Source organism: Lacerta agilis, chromosome 9, assembly GCF_009819535.1.
Source record: "Lacerta agilis isolate rLacAgi1 chromosome 9, rLacAgi1.pri, whole genome shotgun sequence".
In the NCBI taxonomy this organism is placed as follows: Eukaryota; Metazoa; Chordata; class Lepidosauria; order Squamata; family Lacertidae; genus Lacerta; species Lacerta agilis.
The window spans coordinates 74,361,182-74,379,232 of NC_046320.1; the positions used below are offsets into that span (position 1 = coordinate 74,361,182).

Genomic DNA, 18,051 nt, shown 5'->3' on the forward strand with positions numbered 1-18,051 from the left:
ACAGCTCCTCACCCACAATAATACTACAACAGGACTCAACATGGACACTGGTACCAGAGCCTGCAATAAACCCAGATGCCAACTTTGCTGCCACATAAACCCGGACAACACCATTACTGGTCCCAACAACATCAAACATACCATCTCAGGACTATTTAATTGCTCATCTTCCAACATTGTGTATGCAATCAAATGCCAACAGTGCCCTTCAGCTCTCTATATTGGACAAACAGGCCAAACCCTACGCCAAAGGATAAATGGACATAAATCTGATATCAGGAATCACAAGACAGAGAAACCAGTAGGAGAACACTTCAATCTCCCAGGACATTCTATAAAAGATCTCAAAGTAGCTGTCTTAATACAAAGAAATTTCAGAAATAGACTGGAAAGAGAAGTGGCTGAATTACAACTAATCACCAAACTTAAAACCACGGAGAAACCTGGTCTGAACAAAGACATTGGATTCTTATCTCATTATACATAACAAAGCTATCTTTAGCCATCTCACCTCTTGCCTTTCCCTGCAAGACTAATTACAGCCGAGTCGTCAACAGGTTTTCCACACCTATCAGCTGATCACCCATTCCCACCACCCTTCTGAGTAATACCCCTCCCCACTCCCCCACTATATTTAAGGATCTGGTGACTTCTGTTTCAGTGTATCTGAAGAAGTGTGCATGCACACGAAAGCTCATACCAGGAACAAACTCAATTGGTCTCTAAGGTGCTACTAGAAAGAATTTTCGATTTTGTTTTGACTATGGCAGACCAACACGGCTACCCACCTGTAATTTGACACCTGAGAACACAAAAAGCACAAACAAAACAAACTGCATTTTTACAATCATGTTTGGACCTTCCTGCTGAGTGAAAAGCATAGAACACTACTGTATTGAGAAAACGTTTCTCCCAAAGTGCTAGAATGCCGCAAGTAATTTCGTAAGACATGAGTCTGACCAAACTGCGGGAGGCAGTGGAAGACAGGAGTGCCTGGCGTGCTCTGATCCATGGGGTCACAAAGAGTCGGACACAATTAAATGACTAAACAACAACAATTTCGTAAGAGAATGCAACGTGTGATATTTTTATGTGATATCCTATGTCCAGCTTTGTGCACAGCTAGACTTGCGAATAGCCTTAAGAGGTCTGACATGAAAGTCTCTTCAGATTTTCACAAAGGCATCCATTTACAACATACCAGGTTATTATTTGTGGGGCAAACAATTTAATTAAAATTATAGCCCCAGAGGGGCGACTGTTAATAGGAATTCTAAGGTCAAACATACATGCATAATTATAGTGTCTGAAACAGTACAGGGGAGCAATCCTGAAGCCATTTTTACTCTCCCAAGTGTAAATTTATAACAGAATTTATAACAGAAACACTATAGAGAAAGAAGTGTGTGTGTGTGTGTGTCTTGTGGAACTTGGTGGTTCGGGGAAATTCCTGTAACAGTTAATGGCACAAGGAAGAGGTGCCCGGGCAAGGTTGCCCTCAGCCAAGATGGCGCCCTGGGTGACTTTCCCTCGACTAGGATGGCGCCCGCCGCTCCGTTTCCGGGGAAAAGGCGTCACTTCCTGGAGGCGCTCCTTCCGTTTCCGGGAGGAAGCGGGCGGCGGCGGCGGCGGGCGGGAGCTGAAGTGAGATGCCTCACGCGCGGACGGGAGAGGCTCTGCCCCGCCCGGACTGCCCGAGGGAGGCGGGTACGAGGGGGGCGGGGAGGCCGAGGAGGGGGCCGGGCTGAAGCTGCCGCCTTGGGGGTGCGGGCGAGGCTCTCACTTTCCCCTTCCCCGCAGGTCCGGCTCCGGGAGACCCCCTGGACCTCTTCCGGCAGGTGCGTGGGCGGGAAGCGCGGGAGGGGGAGGGGGAGGGAGGGAGGGAGAGGAGCCCCCCCCCCGCCGCCGGTCACTCACTCCCCACTTCCGCCCCGCTCCCTCCTCCTTCTCCCCCCCCCCCCCAGCAGGTGATGGCGCATCAGCTGGAGGAGCAGCTGCCCTACTTCGTCCACGAAGCCAACGCGGAGGCGGGACTGATTTGCTCAGGTGAGGCGAGGGTGTGTGTGTGTGTGTGATGCCCCACTCCAGGGCCACAGGTACACTGGGCCTGCTGGGACGGGGTGTGCACGCACATGCAAACGTGTATTTGTATGCCGCCTTTCCATAGCTGAATAATAATTATTATTATTGTTACAGGTAGGTAGCCGTGTTGGTCTGCCATAGTCGAAACAAAATTAAAAAAAACCCCTTCCAGTAGCACCTTAGAGACCAACTACGTTTGTTAAAGCAATGACAAACCTAGACAACATCTTAAAAAGCAAAGACATCACCTTGCCGACAAAGGTCCGTATAGTTAAAGCTATGGTTTTCCCAGTAGTGATGTATGGAAGTGAGAGCTGGACCATCAAGAAGGCTGATCGCCGAAGAATTGATGCTTTTGAATTATGGTGCTGGAGGAGACTCTTGAGAGTCCCAAACCTATCCATTCTCAAAGAAATCAGCCCTGAGTGCTCACTAGAAGGACAGATCCTGAAGTTCTTTGGGCTCCAGTACTTTGGCCACCTCATGAGAAGAGAAGACTCCCTGGAAAAGACCCTGATGTTGGGAAAGATGGAGGGCACAAGGAGAAGGGGACGACAGAGGATGAGATGGTTGGACAGTGTTCTCGAAGCTACTAACATGAGTTTGGCAAAACTGCAGGAGGCAGTGAAGGATAGGTGTGCCTGGCGTGCTCTGGTCCATGGGGTCACGAAGAGTCGGACACGACTGAACGACTGAACAACACGTTTGTTATTGGTATGAGCTTTCGTGTGCATGCACGCTATCTGAAGAACTGTGCATGCACACGAAAGCTCATACCAATAGCAAACTTAGTTGGTCTCAAAGGTGCTACTGGAAGGATTTTTTTTATTTTGTTTCAATAATAATAATAATAATAATAATAATAATAATTACTTATACCCTGCCCATCTGGCTAAGTTTCCCCAGCCACTCTAGGCAGCTTCCAACAGAAGATTAAAAACTTGCCTAAACAAGGTTGCCTTCAGATGTCTTCTAAACGTCAGGTGGTTGTTTATTTCCATGACATCTCATCGGTGGGCGTTCCACAGGGTGGGAGCCACTACCAAGAAGGCCCTCTGTCTTGTTCCCTGTAACTTTGCTTCTCGCAATGAGGGAACCGCCAGAAGGCCCTTGACACTGGACTTCTGTGTCCGGGCTGAATGATGGGGGTGGAGACACTCCTTCAGGTGTACTGGGCCAGTTCCTGCAGACACATGTGCCAGTTGAAACTATGCTCCAGGCGGCTTACAACGTGACAAGATTTACACAATCACTAATGTAACAAAAGTCACAAACGATAAATAAAACACATCAAAAAGTACACAATTAAATGGAAACAATTTCCACATAAATCATAAGATCCGAAACCAAAGATACAACAGTAACAGCAATAACAGCAACAACTTCTCCCAACCCCCTGTAAACAGTACTCCTAGATGCGTATACAGTGGGTGCTCGGGTTGCGATCGTGGTCCGTACGGGAAGCATGTTCACAATCCGCAACGCTGCATCTGCGCACGCGTGGGTCGCGATTCGATGCTTCTGCACATGTGCGAGCGCTGAAACCCAGAAGTAACCTGTTCCGGTACTTCCGGGTTTGGTGTGGTGCGCAACCCAAAAGCTCACAACCTGAAGTGTCTGTAGCCCAAGGTATGACTCTACAAGGGTTCCTGCACTGCAGGGGGTTGGGCTAGATGACCCTTGGAGTCCCTTTCAATTCTAGAATATACACAGAGATATTGCTTGGGGGGGGGGGAAGATGGTGTGAGTTGCTGAGTCCTGAAGGCACCGTCAAGGGAACGCATCGAAGCAAATGACAAACGCCCCTTGCAAACCATGGGAGCTCTCTTGACAGCTCATAGCGTGGGTTTAAATTAACGGAGAGGGCATAGGGTTGCTAGTCATGATGGCTAAGCACTTGCCACTGGTCATTGACGTTCTATGCCCCTGAACACCAGTTTCTGGGAATCACAGGTGTTGCGCTCAGGTTCCTGCTGGTGTGCTCTAAGCTGATGGCTGGACAAGGGCACAAGAGGGCACGTCTTTGTTTGCCTGCCCTGCCCGCTTCTTTCTCGGCAGCAGTGCCTCTTTCCTTTCTCTGCTGGGTATTTTCCCCAGGCCACGGCCAGGGTATGTCAGCTGGGTTACTGCTCCCCCCTGCCTGCTCTCCAAAAGAGCTCACACTCACTGTGTGGTCTCTCTTCAGACGTGGACGACAGACCTTGCTGGTTTTGCGAGGCCAATGATGACTACAGTGACGATGACTGGGGGAGCGACGAGGAGGAACTGGAGGAAGAGAGGGCCCAAAATGCCAGCCCAGCCACATTCTGTGGCTTTAAGAAATCCTTCCTTTGCAAGCCTTCTGCCTTTGCCCCGCCAGCAAGCAGCAGTCAAGACAGCCCTCTGCTGGGCATTTCTCTGCCCCGGAAGCAGCAGCTCACAGCTGAGGTGAGGCATGCAGCCAGGGCCTGTTCACTCTCCTCTAGCCTTGCCTGCAGGGCAGCTGTTTCTTCCCTTGACTTCTTGCAACCCAATGGCTCTTGCCTCATTCTCTGGATTTCACCCTTAGCTGCCAACTTATTTCTCTGAAAGGAATTGGGGGGGGGGGTTCCCATCCCCTTTCCTTTGCCTTCCTTTCCATCTTTGCTGCCTGCCTGCCAGACCAGACTTACAGCTCTTCCTGAAAATAATAATATAATATTATTATAATATAATAATTATTATTATTTATACCCTGCCCATCTGGCTGGCTTTCCCCAACCGAATATTAAAACACAATACAGCATTAAACATTAAAAACTTCCCTAAACAGGGCTGCCTTGAAGCCTGTGCTTGAATTCTGTCCTGCCTTTTTGTGGGGAGCCTCAGTGCATGCTGGGACAGGTAAGGACAGTGATGTGTGTCTGTGCACACCTGCTTGACTGTGCTGAAAGGTCTCGCTGTCCTGATTTTTCTCAGGAAGCAGCGAAGAATGCAGCAGAGTTAGTTGCCGAAGAGGAGCGCATCAAGAAGAAGGCTGAGAAGAAGAGGATGAAGAAGAAGGTAATTATCTCTCTGCAATCCACGGGGTGGGGTGGGCTCCACTGGGGGAGAGGCTGTCCTTGTGCCTCAATGTCCGTCTGTTGGCCCCTTTGAATGTGCTGCTTTCTCTTTCCTCTCCAGAGGCAGAAGGACCGGAAGAAGCAGGAGAAGCGAGACCAGGAGCTGATGGCCAGGAGCATAGCTCAGGCAGTGAGTCTGCCCTTTCAGAGCTTTGATGTGTTGCTTGCTGGCAGGTTCAGGTTGTTCAGTTAAAGTGGATTTGCAGCATCGCACAACCTCCTTGCAGGCAAACTGCAATGAGGGCTCAGGAAAGTGGCCTTCAGGAAGAAATCCTTCTCCTCATCTTGAACCTTTGTGCTGCTTCCAGGCTGGCAAAATGGGCCACAGTTAGCAAAGCTCATTGGCAAACGAGAACCTTGTATTTAGCATAGAGCTCCAAAGTCGACCCGGGTTGGCCTGGGCAGAGCATGGCAGATGTGGGTTGCACTGAGCCCCCAGCTCTCCTGCAGAAAACCCCTTGGTTTTGCCCCAGAGGCAGGTGGCTCCTTGCTGCCCTCACAGGCTGTGTCTCTCCTTGTGCAGGATGAGTATTTGAACAGCAGCGGTGTGCAAGGTTCTGACTGCCTGGCTGCCATTCCAAGTGCCTTGGGACCTGCCCTTCCTGATTCAGAGGAGAGCTCCACCCAGGACCTCAGTGAGAACATGGCTTCCCCGGGCAGGAGCCCTAGCAGGAGCACAGAGGAGGAAACGGAGGCAAGTGGGACCCATACACTCTTCTGGCCCGTGTGAGGCCTGTGAGGGAGACAGGCTCAGCAGGGGGTGTGAAGGGGAAGAGGGAGCCTCTGGGTCTTGGAGAACAATCCAGGCCCTCGAGTTGGGCAGGCAGCTTGGTGCCATCCCTGAAGTTCTCTTCAGCGCAGCTGGGGCTTGTCTGCGCTTCTTGTTAGTTGCGCATCAGGACAGGCAATTTAGGGGGAAATTCCCTGTGAGGGGGTGGAGGAATTCTCCCCAGTATGGCTCAACCTCTAACAGCAGCTGTTTTCTTTCTACGTTCTTTGAAAAGAAGAAGCCGGGCAGAACTTGTTTTCTGAGAGTCAGTGTGGTGTAGTGGTTAAGAGCGGTAGACTCGTTATCTGGGGAACCGGGTTCATGTCTCCGCTCCTCCACATGCAGCTGCTGGGTGACCTTGGGCTAGTCCCACTTCTCTGAAGTCTCTCAGCCCCACTCACCTCATAGAGTGTTTGTTGTGGGGGAGGAAGGGAAAGGAGAATGTGAGCCGCTTTGAGACTCCTTCGGGTAGTGAAAAGCGGGATATCAAATCCAAACTCTTCTCTTCTTCTTCTTCTCATAACAACAACAACAATTTTATTATTTTATCTGACTGGGTTGCCCGGCCACTCTAGGCGGCTCCCAACCAAATGTTAAAATACAGGGCTGCCTTCAGGTGTCTTCTAAAAGCCAAAGAGTTGTGTATTTCCCATCCCTGCCCCACGGAACAGGAAGCAGCCTTTCCATGTGAGTCCTGTTTGGTGGGGGTCGCAGGCATTTGTGACCTGTCTTCTCTTTGGGGGAAGTGCTGTATTTTTAGGGAAGGTGAGAGATTCAGGATGTGGCCAAGAGTTGCTCTTTCCTGTCTCTTGACCGCAGGAGGAGCTTGATCTGACCAGCACTTTTGTATCGAAAGCTCGTCTCAAGGTGGGCTCCAAGCCCCCACCACAGCCGCTGCCGAGAAAGGAGAAGGCAGCCCAACCTGACAGAAAGGAGTCAGAGGTGAAAGAGCAGCAGCAGGTGAGGACAGGTTTAAGAGTGGCTGTTTTTCATAGAATTGGAAGGGCCCCCCAAGGGTCATCTAGCCCAACCTCCTGCAGTGCCAGAAATTCAACCAAAGACTCCCTGACAGGTGGCCATCTAATTGCAGTTTCTGAGGGCCATCTAGTCCAAACCCCTGCAATGAAGTTATTTCCAGCATTTGGTTGGAATCTCCTTTCTTGTAATCTGAATCCAGTGGTTTGGGTCCCGCCCTCTGGAGCAGCAGGAAGCAAGCTTGCTCCATTGAAACTAATGGACTTGACTAACTTGGGTCAGTTGATTTCAGTAGATCTGCTCTAACTTAAGTTGAACCCGGCCCATTGCTCCCCGTCCCCTAAGCTATGCAAACTAGGAATCCTCGTGGGCACTTCTGGTTAGAATTCTGGTTCTGTAGAAAATTCAGAACAGAACAGAATTCAGGTGGGGGAATCGTGGCCTTGGCTTTTTGGCCACTGGTGACGGTCTTCCTCTCGAGCAGCATTACAGGAGCTCATGCTCCCATTCCTTGCTGCTTCTTCCAGGTTCCGAAGCCTGGGCTCCAGATGACTCCTGTGGAGCAGAGCATGGTGCTGGCAGGTGTGTATTTGCCTAGGAGTGCTGCCTCCCTTTTCAGAGGTGCTGAGCAGAAGCGCTTAGCCTTGGGCCCAGGTTCTCAGCAAGCTCCCTTCCATTCCCGTGATGGCCTTTTCTTCTTCCTTCTTGCATGACCCTTAAAGATTGTGGCAACGAGACGGCGAAGCAGGGGGGCTACCAGGAGGCTGTGCTCCTGTTCACAGAAGCCGTCAAGCTCAACCCGCGGGAATACAGGTGAGCCCCGGGGCGGGGTGAGGTCCCCTCCCTTGAGCATGGCTGCCAGAGTCCTCTGCCCTTCTGTTCAGTGGGAGGGGGGCGTCTATGGGAGCCTCTGGCAGGATGAGGTGCAGGATCTGGAGACACACTTCCCTGGAGCCTCCTCAGGACCATTAAGCTGACCGAGTAGAAGGCTGCTCCCAAGCCCTGGGACTGCCCACTACGTGACTCCAGGTAAGGCTGTAGCTCCGTGGTATATGTGCTCTGTGTGCAGAAGGTTCCGGGTTCAAACCGCAGCGTCTCAAAGCAGGGCTTGGGGGAGGCCCTTCTCTGAATCCCTGGAGAGCTATGGCGGATTATGGTAGGACTTCTTTGAGACAGATGGAACAGTGAGCAGACCCTGCATAAGGATCAAGCCACTGTCCCGTCTAGCCCAGCCTCCTGTTCTCACAGTGGCCAGCCAGATGCCTGCGGGAAGCAGGATTCGCACCCAAGAGCAACTCTCCCCTCCTGCGGTTTCCAGCGGCTGATTTTCAGAAGCATTGCAGCCTTCGCCTGTGGTGGAGGAGCAGCCTAGCTGTCATTGCTACTGGCCCTCAATACCTCTCCTTCGCCAACATTTTGTCTTGTCCTCCTTTAGAGCCAACCAAGTTGGTGCTCCTCCCTGCCTCCTGCGGGAGCGAGTTCCGTAGTTTCTGTGCTGCTTAAAGGAGGACTTCCTTTTGTCCAGCGTTTGACTTCCTTGGTTGCCCATGAGTTCACCCTCTCCCTTGCCCTTCCGCCAGGTTCTTTGGGAATCGCTCCTTCTGCTACGAGAGGCTGCGGTGCTATGCAGAGGCTCTGCGCGATGCCCAGGTTGCCCTCAGCCTGCACCCCGGCTGGCCCAAAGGCCTCTTCCGCAAGGGCAAGGCCCTGATGGGCCTCAAGGTAGGGGTGGAACGGGTGGGGCAAGGGTGGGGGGGTGGCCTCCTGCGTCCCTGGTGAGGCTGGATAGCAACTGTTCTTCCCTCCCACCAGCGTTACGCAGAGGCTGTGAGGACCTTCGAGGAGCTCATGCACTGTGACGGCTTCCGTGGAGACGCCGCCATCCAGCTGGAGAAGTGCCGGGTTCAGCTTCTGCTGGTGAGCTGAGCTGGAGGCCAAGTCCTCCGTGCCCTTAAGGGGAGGGTGCACAGAGCTCCAGGCTGGCTTGGGGCCGCTAGGATCCAGAAGTGCAGTTTGGCAGGGATAGTTTGCACAGGTCAGGGCATCTAAGGGGATCAGGTGAGGGAAGCCACCTGAGAAAGGAAGGGGGTCTAGCAATATTGGGAAGCAATATACAATGAGTTAAAAAAAGATGTTGCAATATACCTTCCACAAAACACCTGAAGCCTTCCTATTAGGATTAATGGGAAATGAAATTATAAAAAATGACCAGAAGGTATTCCTTTATGCCACTACGGCGGCCAGGATATTGTTGGCTCAAAAATGGAAAACTCCGGACCTACCAACAATTGAAGATTGGCGGACTAAATTATTAGAATATTTGGAATTGGCTAGACTGACAGGAAGAATAAGAAACCAGAGAGATCAAAAGGTTATAACAGATTGGAGTAAATTTATTGAGTATTTAAAAAAGCATTGTAACAAAATGTCAACACCAACAGGATTTGACAAAATACTTGCAATGTGAGAATATCAGATAATAGATTTAAACAAGAACAAAATAAGAATTAACACGTTAAAGGTAATTGGACAATAATTAAAGCGAGAGAATGATGAGAAGATTGAAAACCAGTGGTGGAAGGGAGGGAAGTCACAATACTCGGCAGAGTATAGGGATGTATAAAGAATATCTATGGATGTACAATGGTTTTTAACAAGTTTTGGAATTTTTCATTTCTATGTGGATTCTTTGATGTAATAAATAAAAGCAATAAAAAAATAAAAAAGAGAAAGGAAGGGGGTCTCAGTGGGGTGCTGAGCAGCGCTAGGCACGTTCTGCTCATAGCTGTCAACTTTTCCCTTTTCTTGCGAGGAATCCTATTTGGAATAAAGGAATTTCCCTTAAAAAGGGGGGAAAGTTGACATCTATGGTTCTGCTACTGGTGCGGGCCCCATTGTGACACTGCAGATTTCTGGGCACCAGAACATCCGGAAGAACTTTGTGAGGGTAAGAGCTGTTTGATAGTGGAACGGTCTCCCTTGGGAAGTTGTGGACTCTCCTTCCTTGGAGGAATCTCAGCTAGAGATCCCTGCATTGGAGGGGGTTGAAACAGATGACTCAGGGTCCCTTCCAGCTCTGCCATGCTATGATTTTGTTAATCACCAAAATATCAAAACACGGTAGGTAGCGTGTGTAACACTAATGTCTCACAGCAAATGAAACTGATCTGTAGAAAACACAACTTGAAAAAAGAGACAGCGCATGCATTTTTGTAAACTAAGAAATCTTTAATAAAAATATATTTTTGAAAAACAAACACTGTAGTGTACAAAAAAAGCAAACAATATTTTTCTTTGGACAGGAAAACGGTTTTGGCCACTACCCTCCCAAGTGGAATGTCCATGCCAGAGAAGCCTCCTTGCCCCCGGCTGGTAAGAGGGCTCTCGGGAGAGGGACAGCTCCTTCAGTGCACACGTGACAGAAACATGGTGCAACTGTGGGGAGCTGTCAGTGGCAGGGATCGCAAGCAGCCCATGGGCTGGCAGCACCTGGTGGTGCGTGAGGGGTGGGGCGTTGAGCCTGCTAGTTTTAATGCATCGCTCCCTCCTCCTCTTCCTCCTCCTCTCTTCCTCCCTGCTCCTCTCCTCCCGCTTCCTTCTTGGCAAGGTGAACAGCCAGGTGGGCAACCCATCAGAAGCACCCCCCAGGCTGGAGGGCATCTGGCATCTCTCACCATCACCAACTCTCAGGGCAAAGGGCTGCCGCCATTAGCTGCACAGGCCCCAGTCAGGTAAGGCCACTGGTGTGTGTGTGTGTCTCAGGGCTGTGGCTGTGAGCGGAGGCAGGAGAGGCTGGGCTTTCACAGAACCCGAGGGCACGCTGCTTCTCTCGGAGCATTTGTACTCCACCTTCTTTCCTCCAAGAAGGTGTGGTGTACTTGGTTTTGCTCCCACCACAGCCGTGTGAGGTAGGTGCTGCTGAGAGAGAATGTCTGGTCCCATTTCAACAATCTGACCACAGGGACACAGTGAACCCAAGCTCCTTTGATGCCTCTCCTGAGTTAAATGCCCTTTCGTGAACTGCAGCATCCAGACAGTTTCTGAGACAGTGACTGAGTGCATACAAAATCAGCCTAGTGTGCAAAGGTTAAAAATGAGATGTTTTTGTATGCATTATAAAATGAAATCAAAAGAACTTTACCCCTCCAAAAATTCTTTGGCACTCTGCTCACCTTTGCCTCAGGCCCCATCCACAACCAGCTTGTGGCCCTCAGAAGGTTGCCTCGAAAGCAATGCGGCCCTGTCGTGGTTTTGCTCCATAATGATCCAGAGCAAGTCACAGTGCTTTGTTAGCAGAGTAAACAAAGCTTAAACTCAATGCTGCTTTGGCCCAGTAGACCTGAAGGAGCGTCTCTACCCCAATCGTCTAGGCCGGACACTGAGGTCCAGTGCCGAGGGCCTTCTGGCGGTTCCCTCCCTGCGAGAAGTGAGGTTACAGGGAACCAGGCAGAGGGCCTTCTTGGTGGTGGCTACTGCCCTGTGGAATGCCCTCCCAACAGATGTCAAGGAAATAAACAACTATCTGACTTTTAGAAGACATCTGAAGGCAGCCCTGTTTAGGGAAGTTTTTAATGTTTGATGTTTTATCATCGCTTTATTATTATTATTATCATTAATTCTGTTGGGAGCCACCCAAAGTTGCTGGGGAAACCCAGCCAGATGGGCGGGGTATGAATAATAATAATTATTATTATTATTATTATTATTATTATTATTATTACAGGTAGGTAGCCATGTTGGTCTGCCATAGTCAAAACAAAACAAAAATAAGGTGCTACTGGAAGGATTTTATTATTATTATTATCATTATCATTATCATCATCATCATCATCATTATCATTAATGCAGGGTTCCCAAAATAGACCAGACTTAATCAGTTTCATCCAGTATTATTTGCTAAAGGCAAATGTGCATAGCAGTTCATGAATCCAGCTCTTCTGGGTTGGGATAGTTGCAGCAAAAACCTTAAACTTACAATAATACTAAAAACTGTGCAGTTCCACATACCAAGGACGAGATCACCACACAGGAAACAAAGCAGAGAGAAAGTGAAACCCAGGCTCCCCCCGGGCTGTTATTCTAGGAAGTGTGAGCTCAGCTTCTCTGAAGGCGTAACCCCAAACATCAGGAACCTTCAGCTTGTATCACACAGAGAAAGTTCCAGAATCTTCTTGAATCAAATAGAAAAGAAAAGATCTTGACACTTTAAACCAATACTTCCTGTCCTTCAAAAATGCAAACCATGACATGAGCTGGAAGGTGTTCCCCTCCCTCGCTCAGGCTGCCCAAGAAGGCGGGGAGAGGCTGGGTCCTGGCTGCCTCCTGCCGTGTCAGTTGCCACATTGGCCAGAGAGCAGGTGGAGGGGAGCCTGGGGACTCGGAAGGGAGTGGGGCGGAAGCCTTGGATTTGCGAGCTCCAAGCGAGCTGTGGGTCAGGATGGAGAGAGCGGGGCAAGCTGGGGCGCGGGGGGGAACCACAGGCAAGCTGAGAGTCCCCTGGCCCCCCTTGCAGCTGTGGGTGACGGGTGTGCTCTTGTCCCAGGGAGAGGTTTCCTGTGTGGGTGGGGAACCTGACGCCCGCCATCACCCAGGAGGTCCTGCTGTGCTACTTCCAGCCGTGAGTATGCCCCTCCTTCCGCCCTCCCCTGGTGGCCAGCTGACCCAACCCGGGAAGGGAGCCTTGCTTCCGAAACCCCCACAGGGAGCTCCACTGCTTGGAGTCCGGCAGGCTTGGCTGACACCGACTCTCCTTGGGCTGCAGGTTTGGGCCCATTGACTCCATCCGCTGCCTCCCGCGAAGGTTCTGCGCCTTTGTCAACTACACCTGCAGGAAAGCGGCTGAGGAAGCCTATGTGGCATTGCAGGTGAGGAGGTTCCCCCCTTCCTTAAGAGTCTGATGGATCAGGCCGGGGGGGGGCATTGCTTTCTCCTGCCCCCCCCCCCAGCTGTGGCCACAAAGGGGCTTCTGTGTTTCCCTCCCAGGGTGTGGAAGTCGGAGGCTGCCACCTCGTCTTGCAGCTCAAGCACCCGGTGCACGCCACTCCTCCCCTTGTCAAGGCACCCGGCAGCACCCAGCAGCAGCAGCAGGCGGCACCTCCAAAGCGGTAGGCAGCAGGTGGGCAGGTGCCTGTTGCGGGCTGTGAAGAGCGGGCGGCCGTTTCAGGCTGCCGTAAGGGAGCCGGGTGGATGTTGAGGCTTTCCTGCTGCGGGGCTTTGGGCGTGGAAGGAGGGGTGCAGAAAGACAGCCAGCAACCTGGGCAGGGTGTCCTGCCACCCCCTGATGGAAAGAGGTGCTGCAGGAAAGGGGTGGGTGGGCAGGAGGGGCGGGTCTGGGGCTTGCGAGGGCGAAGGGGTGTGCTGCTGAGAGCAGCTTCCGTTGGGCTCCCGGGAAGGAGCAATCCCTCTCTGGCCTCCTCTTCCTCCAGGGAGACTCCTCTGGGACCCCCTGCCTTCCTGAGCTCCTCCTGGCTCCGCGGCCTCGGCCACCTCCCTCAGTGAAACGCCTCGGCAGAGAAGTTGCTGCGTTTGCAACCCGAGATCCCGGCTGGGCCCCTTGTGGCTGAAGATGTGGGGACAGGCCTGCTGCTGCACCCTTCCTGCGGGTCGGGGGGGGGGGCGGACTGGCGATGGAGGATGCAAATGCAGTTGCCTGTGGGAGCCCCCCAGGCACGTGGGACTGCTGGGTCGACTGGGGCTCCTGCCTTCTCCAAGGCCGCCACTGGGCATTCGATCTCCCTCTGTCCTCCCTCTGGCTTCTGCCGTTCTCCAGCTGACGAGACCAGGTGCAGATCAGGGAAACAGAGGGCGGGGGGGGGGCTCTGCCCTCCTGTTGCTCTTGGGAGCCCTCCCTTCTCCAAAGCAGGTATCTGCCCCCACCGTGTGTGGAATGATGCACCTGCAGCAGTTTGCAGTAGGGCAGGCAGCTGCCTCTTCAGCCCCCCCCACCCCACCCCAAATACTCTACTGCCTCTGTGGGGCTTAAGTCCTCTTCTGCTACTGTTCCTTTTAGCCCCGTGCCATAGGTCCTGCTGAGAATGGGGAGGGCAGGACGTTGTCTCTGTGTGTGTCCCCCTGCCTGTGGCCATGGCTTGGAGCGCCTGAGGGTGTGGGGCTGCTGTTGCTGATGGGTGGCATTGGGGTGGCCCCTTGTTTGTGGGGCCCAGAAGGCGTTCTCTTCTCCCCCTGCCCTTTTTGTTCCGCTCCGTGCGTTCAGGGATTTGTGCCTGCCACGTGGTTTTTACACTGTTCACAATAAACTCATGAAAAGCCGACTGGTTCCTTCCATAAGAGTGAGAGAGGGGTGCTCATCCTGCCAGAATCTGAGCCAAATGAATTCAGGGCTTTGCCACAAAGGGAACACGAGCAGCTGGTGGTCTCTCTCTCTGGGCTGCTTCCCATCAGTGGAGGTCCACTCATGCCTTCGTGTCCATGGTCTCCTGGAGAGACCAGGGCCAGGTTTCCGTATGCTTAGGAAAGCCTCCCCACGTGCTGAACATGGCCTGGGGTTCTCGTTGCCACTTCCTTATCCACCCCCCCCCCCAAGATCGCTCTCTGCTGCCCCTTCTGCCACAATCCTAGCCTCTCCTCTGGTCCCACACTGACCCTCCTCTCCTGCTTTGACCCCATCAGCTTCAAGGGTCTTGTGCTTGGAGCGCTCTCTGGTCTGAAGCTCACCCCTTCCTTTAATCTCCCCACCTCGCTGCTTCCTCTCCCAGATCTTCCCCTCTGCCCACGGAGCCTCTCCTTGCCCTTGCATCCAAGGTTGGCTTCCAACGTGTAACATCCCACCAGGTAATCCAAGGAGCTCAAGGTGCCACGTGTGGCCGTCTTCCCTCGTTTGCTCTCACAACCACCTTGCAAGGTAGGGCAGCTCATGGTGAGCAGCTTCAAGGCCAAAGGCGGGGGGAATTGAACCCATGTTTCCCATGTCCTCATCCATTGCTCCAACTACGATGCCACGGGGCAAGGGCCATAGGTTGCTGGTTCATCCCTTGGCATCTCCAGGTAGACTTGGCAGAGACTCCTTGCCCAAAACCCTGGATGTCTGGTGCCAATCAAACAATACCAAGTGAGATGCTCAGACTCTGTCTAAGGCACCTTGGACTCACCTGCAGCACCAGCCACGCAGCTGGGGCTTCAACCGTTCCTGAGGAGGGTGCTGGGCCCCTTTGCTCTCCCTCCCTTGTGGGTCATCTTTAGTAACCTCCAGGCTTGGAAGTATTTTGCTTGGGGGCGGCTTGCTGCCACTGGTTTGCTTTGGACTCCTCTGGCTCGGCAGACACTGCTCCCCCTTTGGGACCCATAACCGAGTCTTGCCAGCCTTTTGCTGAAAGAGCAGCCAACACAGCTGCCCCATTTTAGGGAGCCCCTTGCTGCCCCCCAGCTGGGCACTGCCACAGTTGGGAGTTCTCTCTCTCTGAGCCTGGCAGCTGCAGCCACTTCCGCCTCTTCCTGCTTTTCCCACCCCCAATTTCATGGGGCTCCGTTTCAGGTGCTTGTGGGTTTCCGTTCCCAGGGCAGCAATCCCCAGCAGCTGCAGAAATATGAACAGCCCAGCGCCCTTTGAAGCCACCGGGCTGCGCTCCCCCCCCCCCCTGGGAGCATCTGAATTCCTGGCATGCTTTGGAGACTGGCACAGCTGGTGGCGCAGGGTGGCCTCCTGGCTAGCCCCAAGGGGCAGGCGGAGAGGGTGCCTGAGGAGTTGCCCTGTGCCCAGGGGCATGGCAACAGAGGGAGGGGCAGCCGGGGAGCATGTTTTCTCCTGGGTAGGGCAGTGTTCCTGGCTCACACATCAGTCACGGAACTGCCCAAGAGGGCAGGAGCTCACAGAAACTATTGGGTGCTCTCAGGGGATAGACTTCTCCCTGCTTCCATCAGCTGAGACCAAGGCATGCTGCTGTCTTGCGGAGCCTATGCAGCTCACCTTAACTTTTAAATTATTATTCCATGAAATTTATGTGCTGCATAAATTGGTTTGTTTTTTTAAAAACAACAACAACAACACAGCACTTTACAAAAACGATAAAATTAGCCAAAAGAGAAATTGGCAACAGTCATTTAAAGCTTTCAGAAAGTCAAAATAGGCTGAAAACATTCAAACACTTGGGTAGGCTTGTCTGAATACTTAGGAATGAAGCAGGAGCGGGAAAGAGGCTTTGTGCTTTGTTGTTGTTCAGTCGTTCAGTCGTGTCCGACTCTTCGTGACCCCATGGACCAGAGCACGCCAGGCACCCCTATCCTTCACCGCCTCTCGCAGTTTGGCCAAACTCATGTTAGTAGCTTCAAGAACACTGTCCAACCATCTCATCCTCTGTCGTCCCCTTCTCCTTGTGCCCTCCATCTTTCCCAACATCAGGGTCTTTTCCAGGGAGTCTTCTCTTCTCATGAGGTGGCCAAAGTATTGGAGCCTCAACTTCAGGACCTGTCCTTCTAGTGAGCACTTTGGGCTGATTTCTTTAAGAATGGAGAGGTTTGATCTTCTTGCAGTCCATGGGACTCTCAAGAGTCTCCTCCAGCACCAGAATTCAAAAGCATCCATTCTTCGGTGATCAGCCTTCTTGATGGTCCAGCTCTCACTTCCGTACATTACTACTGGGAAAACAATAGCAGGTCCAAAGTGCAGGTTCTTGCAAAAGTGGAACAGCTGTTCTGTGTCACCTGGGACAGCGCCGGTTCCTCTGATGGAAGCGGTCGAGGGGCGCGGGGTGAGATGATCTTGCAGGCAGAATTTCGACAGCCCCCCATTCCTCGAAGGGCGAAACCGCCGCTGAGTTGCGTCGGCCATCATTCCTCTTCCTCCTCGACTTCCCCAGATAGGTGCCTTGCAGCTATTTAGAACTACCTCTGCCGCTTTAAGCTCCTCGGAGGACTAGGTGGGCTACAAATGCCATCAATCAATCAATCGGACGACATCTCCCATCCGCCTCAGGCTCCGTGCGCTGGGAAGGCGGCGCTTCCTCCCTCGGGCAGCAGGGGGCGCGCTCCTCTGGGGCCAGGCGCTGGAGTGGCTGCAGCTGCCCGGTCGCCCTGCGGAGCGCGCTTTCTTCCCACGGGAAGCGCACTCTGCATGCGCTCAGAGGCCCCGCAGCTCATGCCTCTGGGGATGCGCGCCTTGCTTCCTCCTCTCCTCCTCCTGGAAGCGCCGGGCGGGGAAAACGAAGGAAGGGCCTCCGTCCCGTCGAAGTCAGCTTCGTACGCCCCTTGGGACCCGCTCGCGGTTCCAACCGCGGCTCCCCCGAGGGGGCGTCCCGGAGTCTGGGGGGGGGGGCGAGAAGACTACACTTCCCGGCATGCGTTGCAGCCGGGCCGCTGCCAGGCGCCCGGGGAGATGCAGTTCGCCCGGCTCCCCGTGCTCCCCGTCGGGTAGCCTCTTCGGTCCTCCTCCTCCAGGGGCTCAGTTTCGGAGGGGGTGTCCCTCAAATTCATAGCTTTGGACTCAGCGCAGAAGGAGCCAAAAACTCTCTGTCTTCCTCCTCCTCCTCCTCCTCGGGGTTCTTCTTGTTTTTCCTCCGCCAGGTTCCTCCCGGTGTTTGGCCCCGACGGCAGTCGTCCGTCCCGGTCCCGGGGATGGCGCTTGGACGGGGATGGGGAGGGGCCGCCTTTGCCTCCCGCTCCCCCTCCTCCTCGCCTGTCAGGCCATCAAAGGCAGATTTGATTAATATGCAAATGCTTGGTGGCAGGAGGGGAGGAGATGGACGCGGGAGAGGAAGAGTAATTAATCACTACTTAAAGGAAATTAAGACCAACAGCGGCGAGTGTCAGGAAATAGGCGCGGAGTTAATCAAGCGGCAAATTGGACAAGGGGGGGGCGGGGATCGTGGACGGGGCGGGTCGTCCTCCGCCGCCGGCTCCGCGCCACGGAGAGGGGGGACTGCGGGGGGGGGCTCTGCGAAAGGCGACTAGATGACCCTTGGGTTCCTTTCCAGCTCTGCTGTTCTAGGAGTCCTTGACCAGCTTCTCGCCAACTTCCTCCTCTGCAACCTGGTAGGATAGGAACCCGGAGATCATGGCCCGGTCGCGGTTCGCCCAGTGGCAGCGAGGCCTGATTATTGGGGTGTGTGTGGAAAGGAGTGGAAAGAGCTTGGGAAGGGATTCCAGAGTCCACACACAGAAAAACACACCAACACACACACCGCTGCACTGTCA

General features: G+C 53.0%; 1 protein-coding gene across 4 annotated transcripts; it reads left to right on the plus strand.

Annotated features, from left to right (window-relative positions):
- Positions 1-1,612: 1,612 nt before the first annotated feature.
- Positions 1,613-14,177, plus strand: TTC31 (tetratricopeptide repeat domain 31). 4 transcript variants are annotated; one of them, XM_033161165.1, is made up of 18 exons: positions 1,613-1,707; positions 1,801-1,838; positions 1,965-2,046; positions 4,268-4,509; positions 5,020-5,103; positions 5,224-5,292; positions 5,686-5,856; positions 6,751-6,891; positions 7,434-7,488; positions 7,629-7,719; positions 8,487-8,628; positions 8,719-8,823; positions 10,209-10,278; positions 10,514-10,637; positions 12,449-12,523; positions 12,668-12,770; positions 12,889-13,010; positions 13,332-14,177. In XM_033161165.1, the coding sequence occupies exons 1-18, from the start codon at positions 1,650-1,652 to the stop codon at positions 13,402-13,404; spliced, it is 1,845 nt and encodes a 614-aa protein (XP_033017056.1). In that variant the 5' UTR covers positions 1,613-1,649; the 3' UTR covers positions 13,405-14,177. The 4 variants fall into 4 exon arrangements, with proteins under 4 accessions (XP_033017056.1, XP_033017057.1, XP_033017058.1 ...); XM_033161166.1 differs by having other exon boundaries at positions 1,968-2,046; XM_033161167.1 differs by having other exon boundaries at positions 12,889-13,021; positions 13,332-13,415.
- The last annotated feature ends 3,874 nt before the right edge of the window (positions 14,178-18,051 follow it).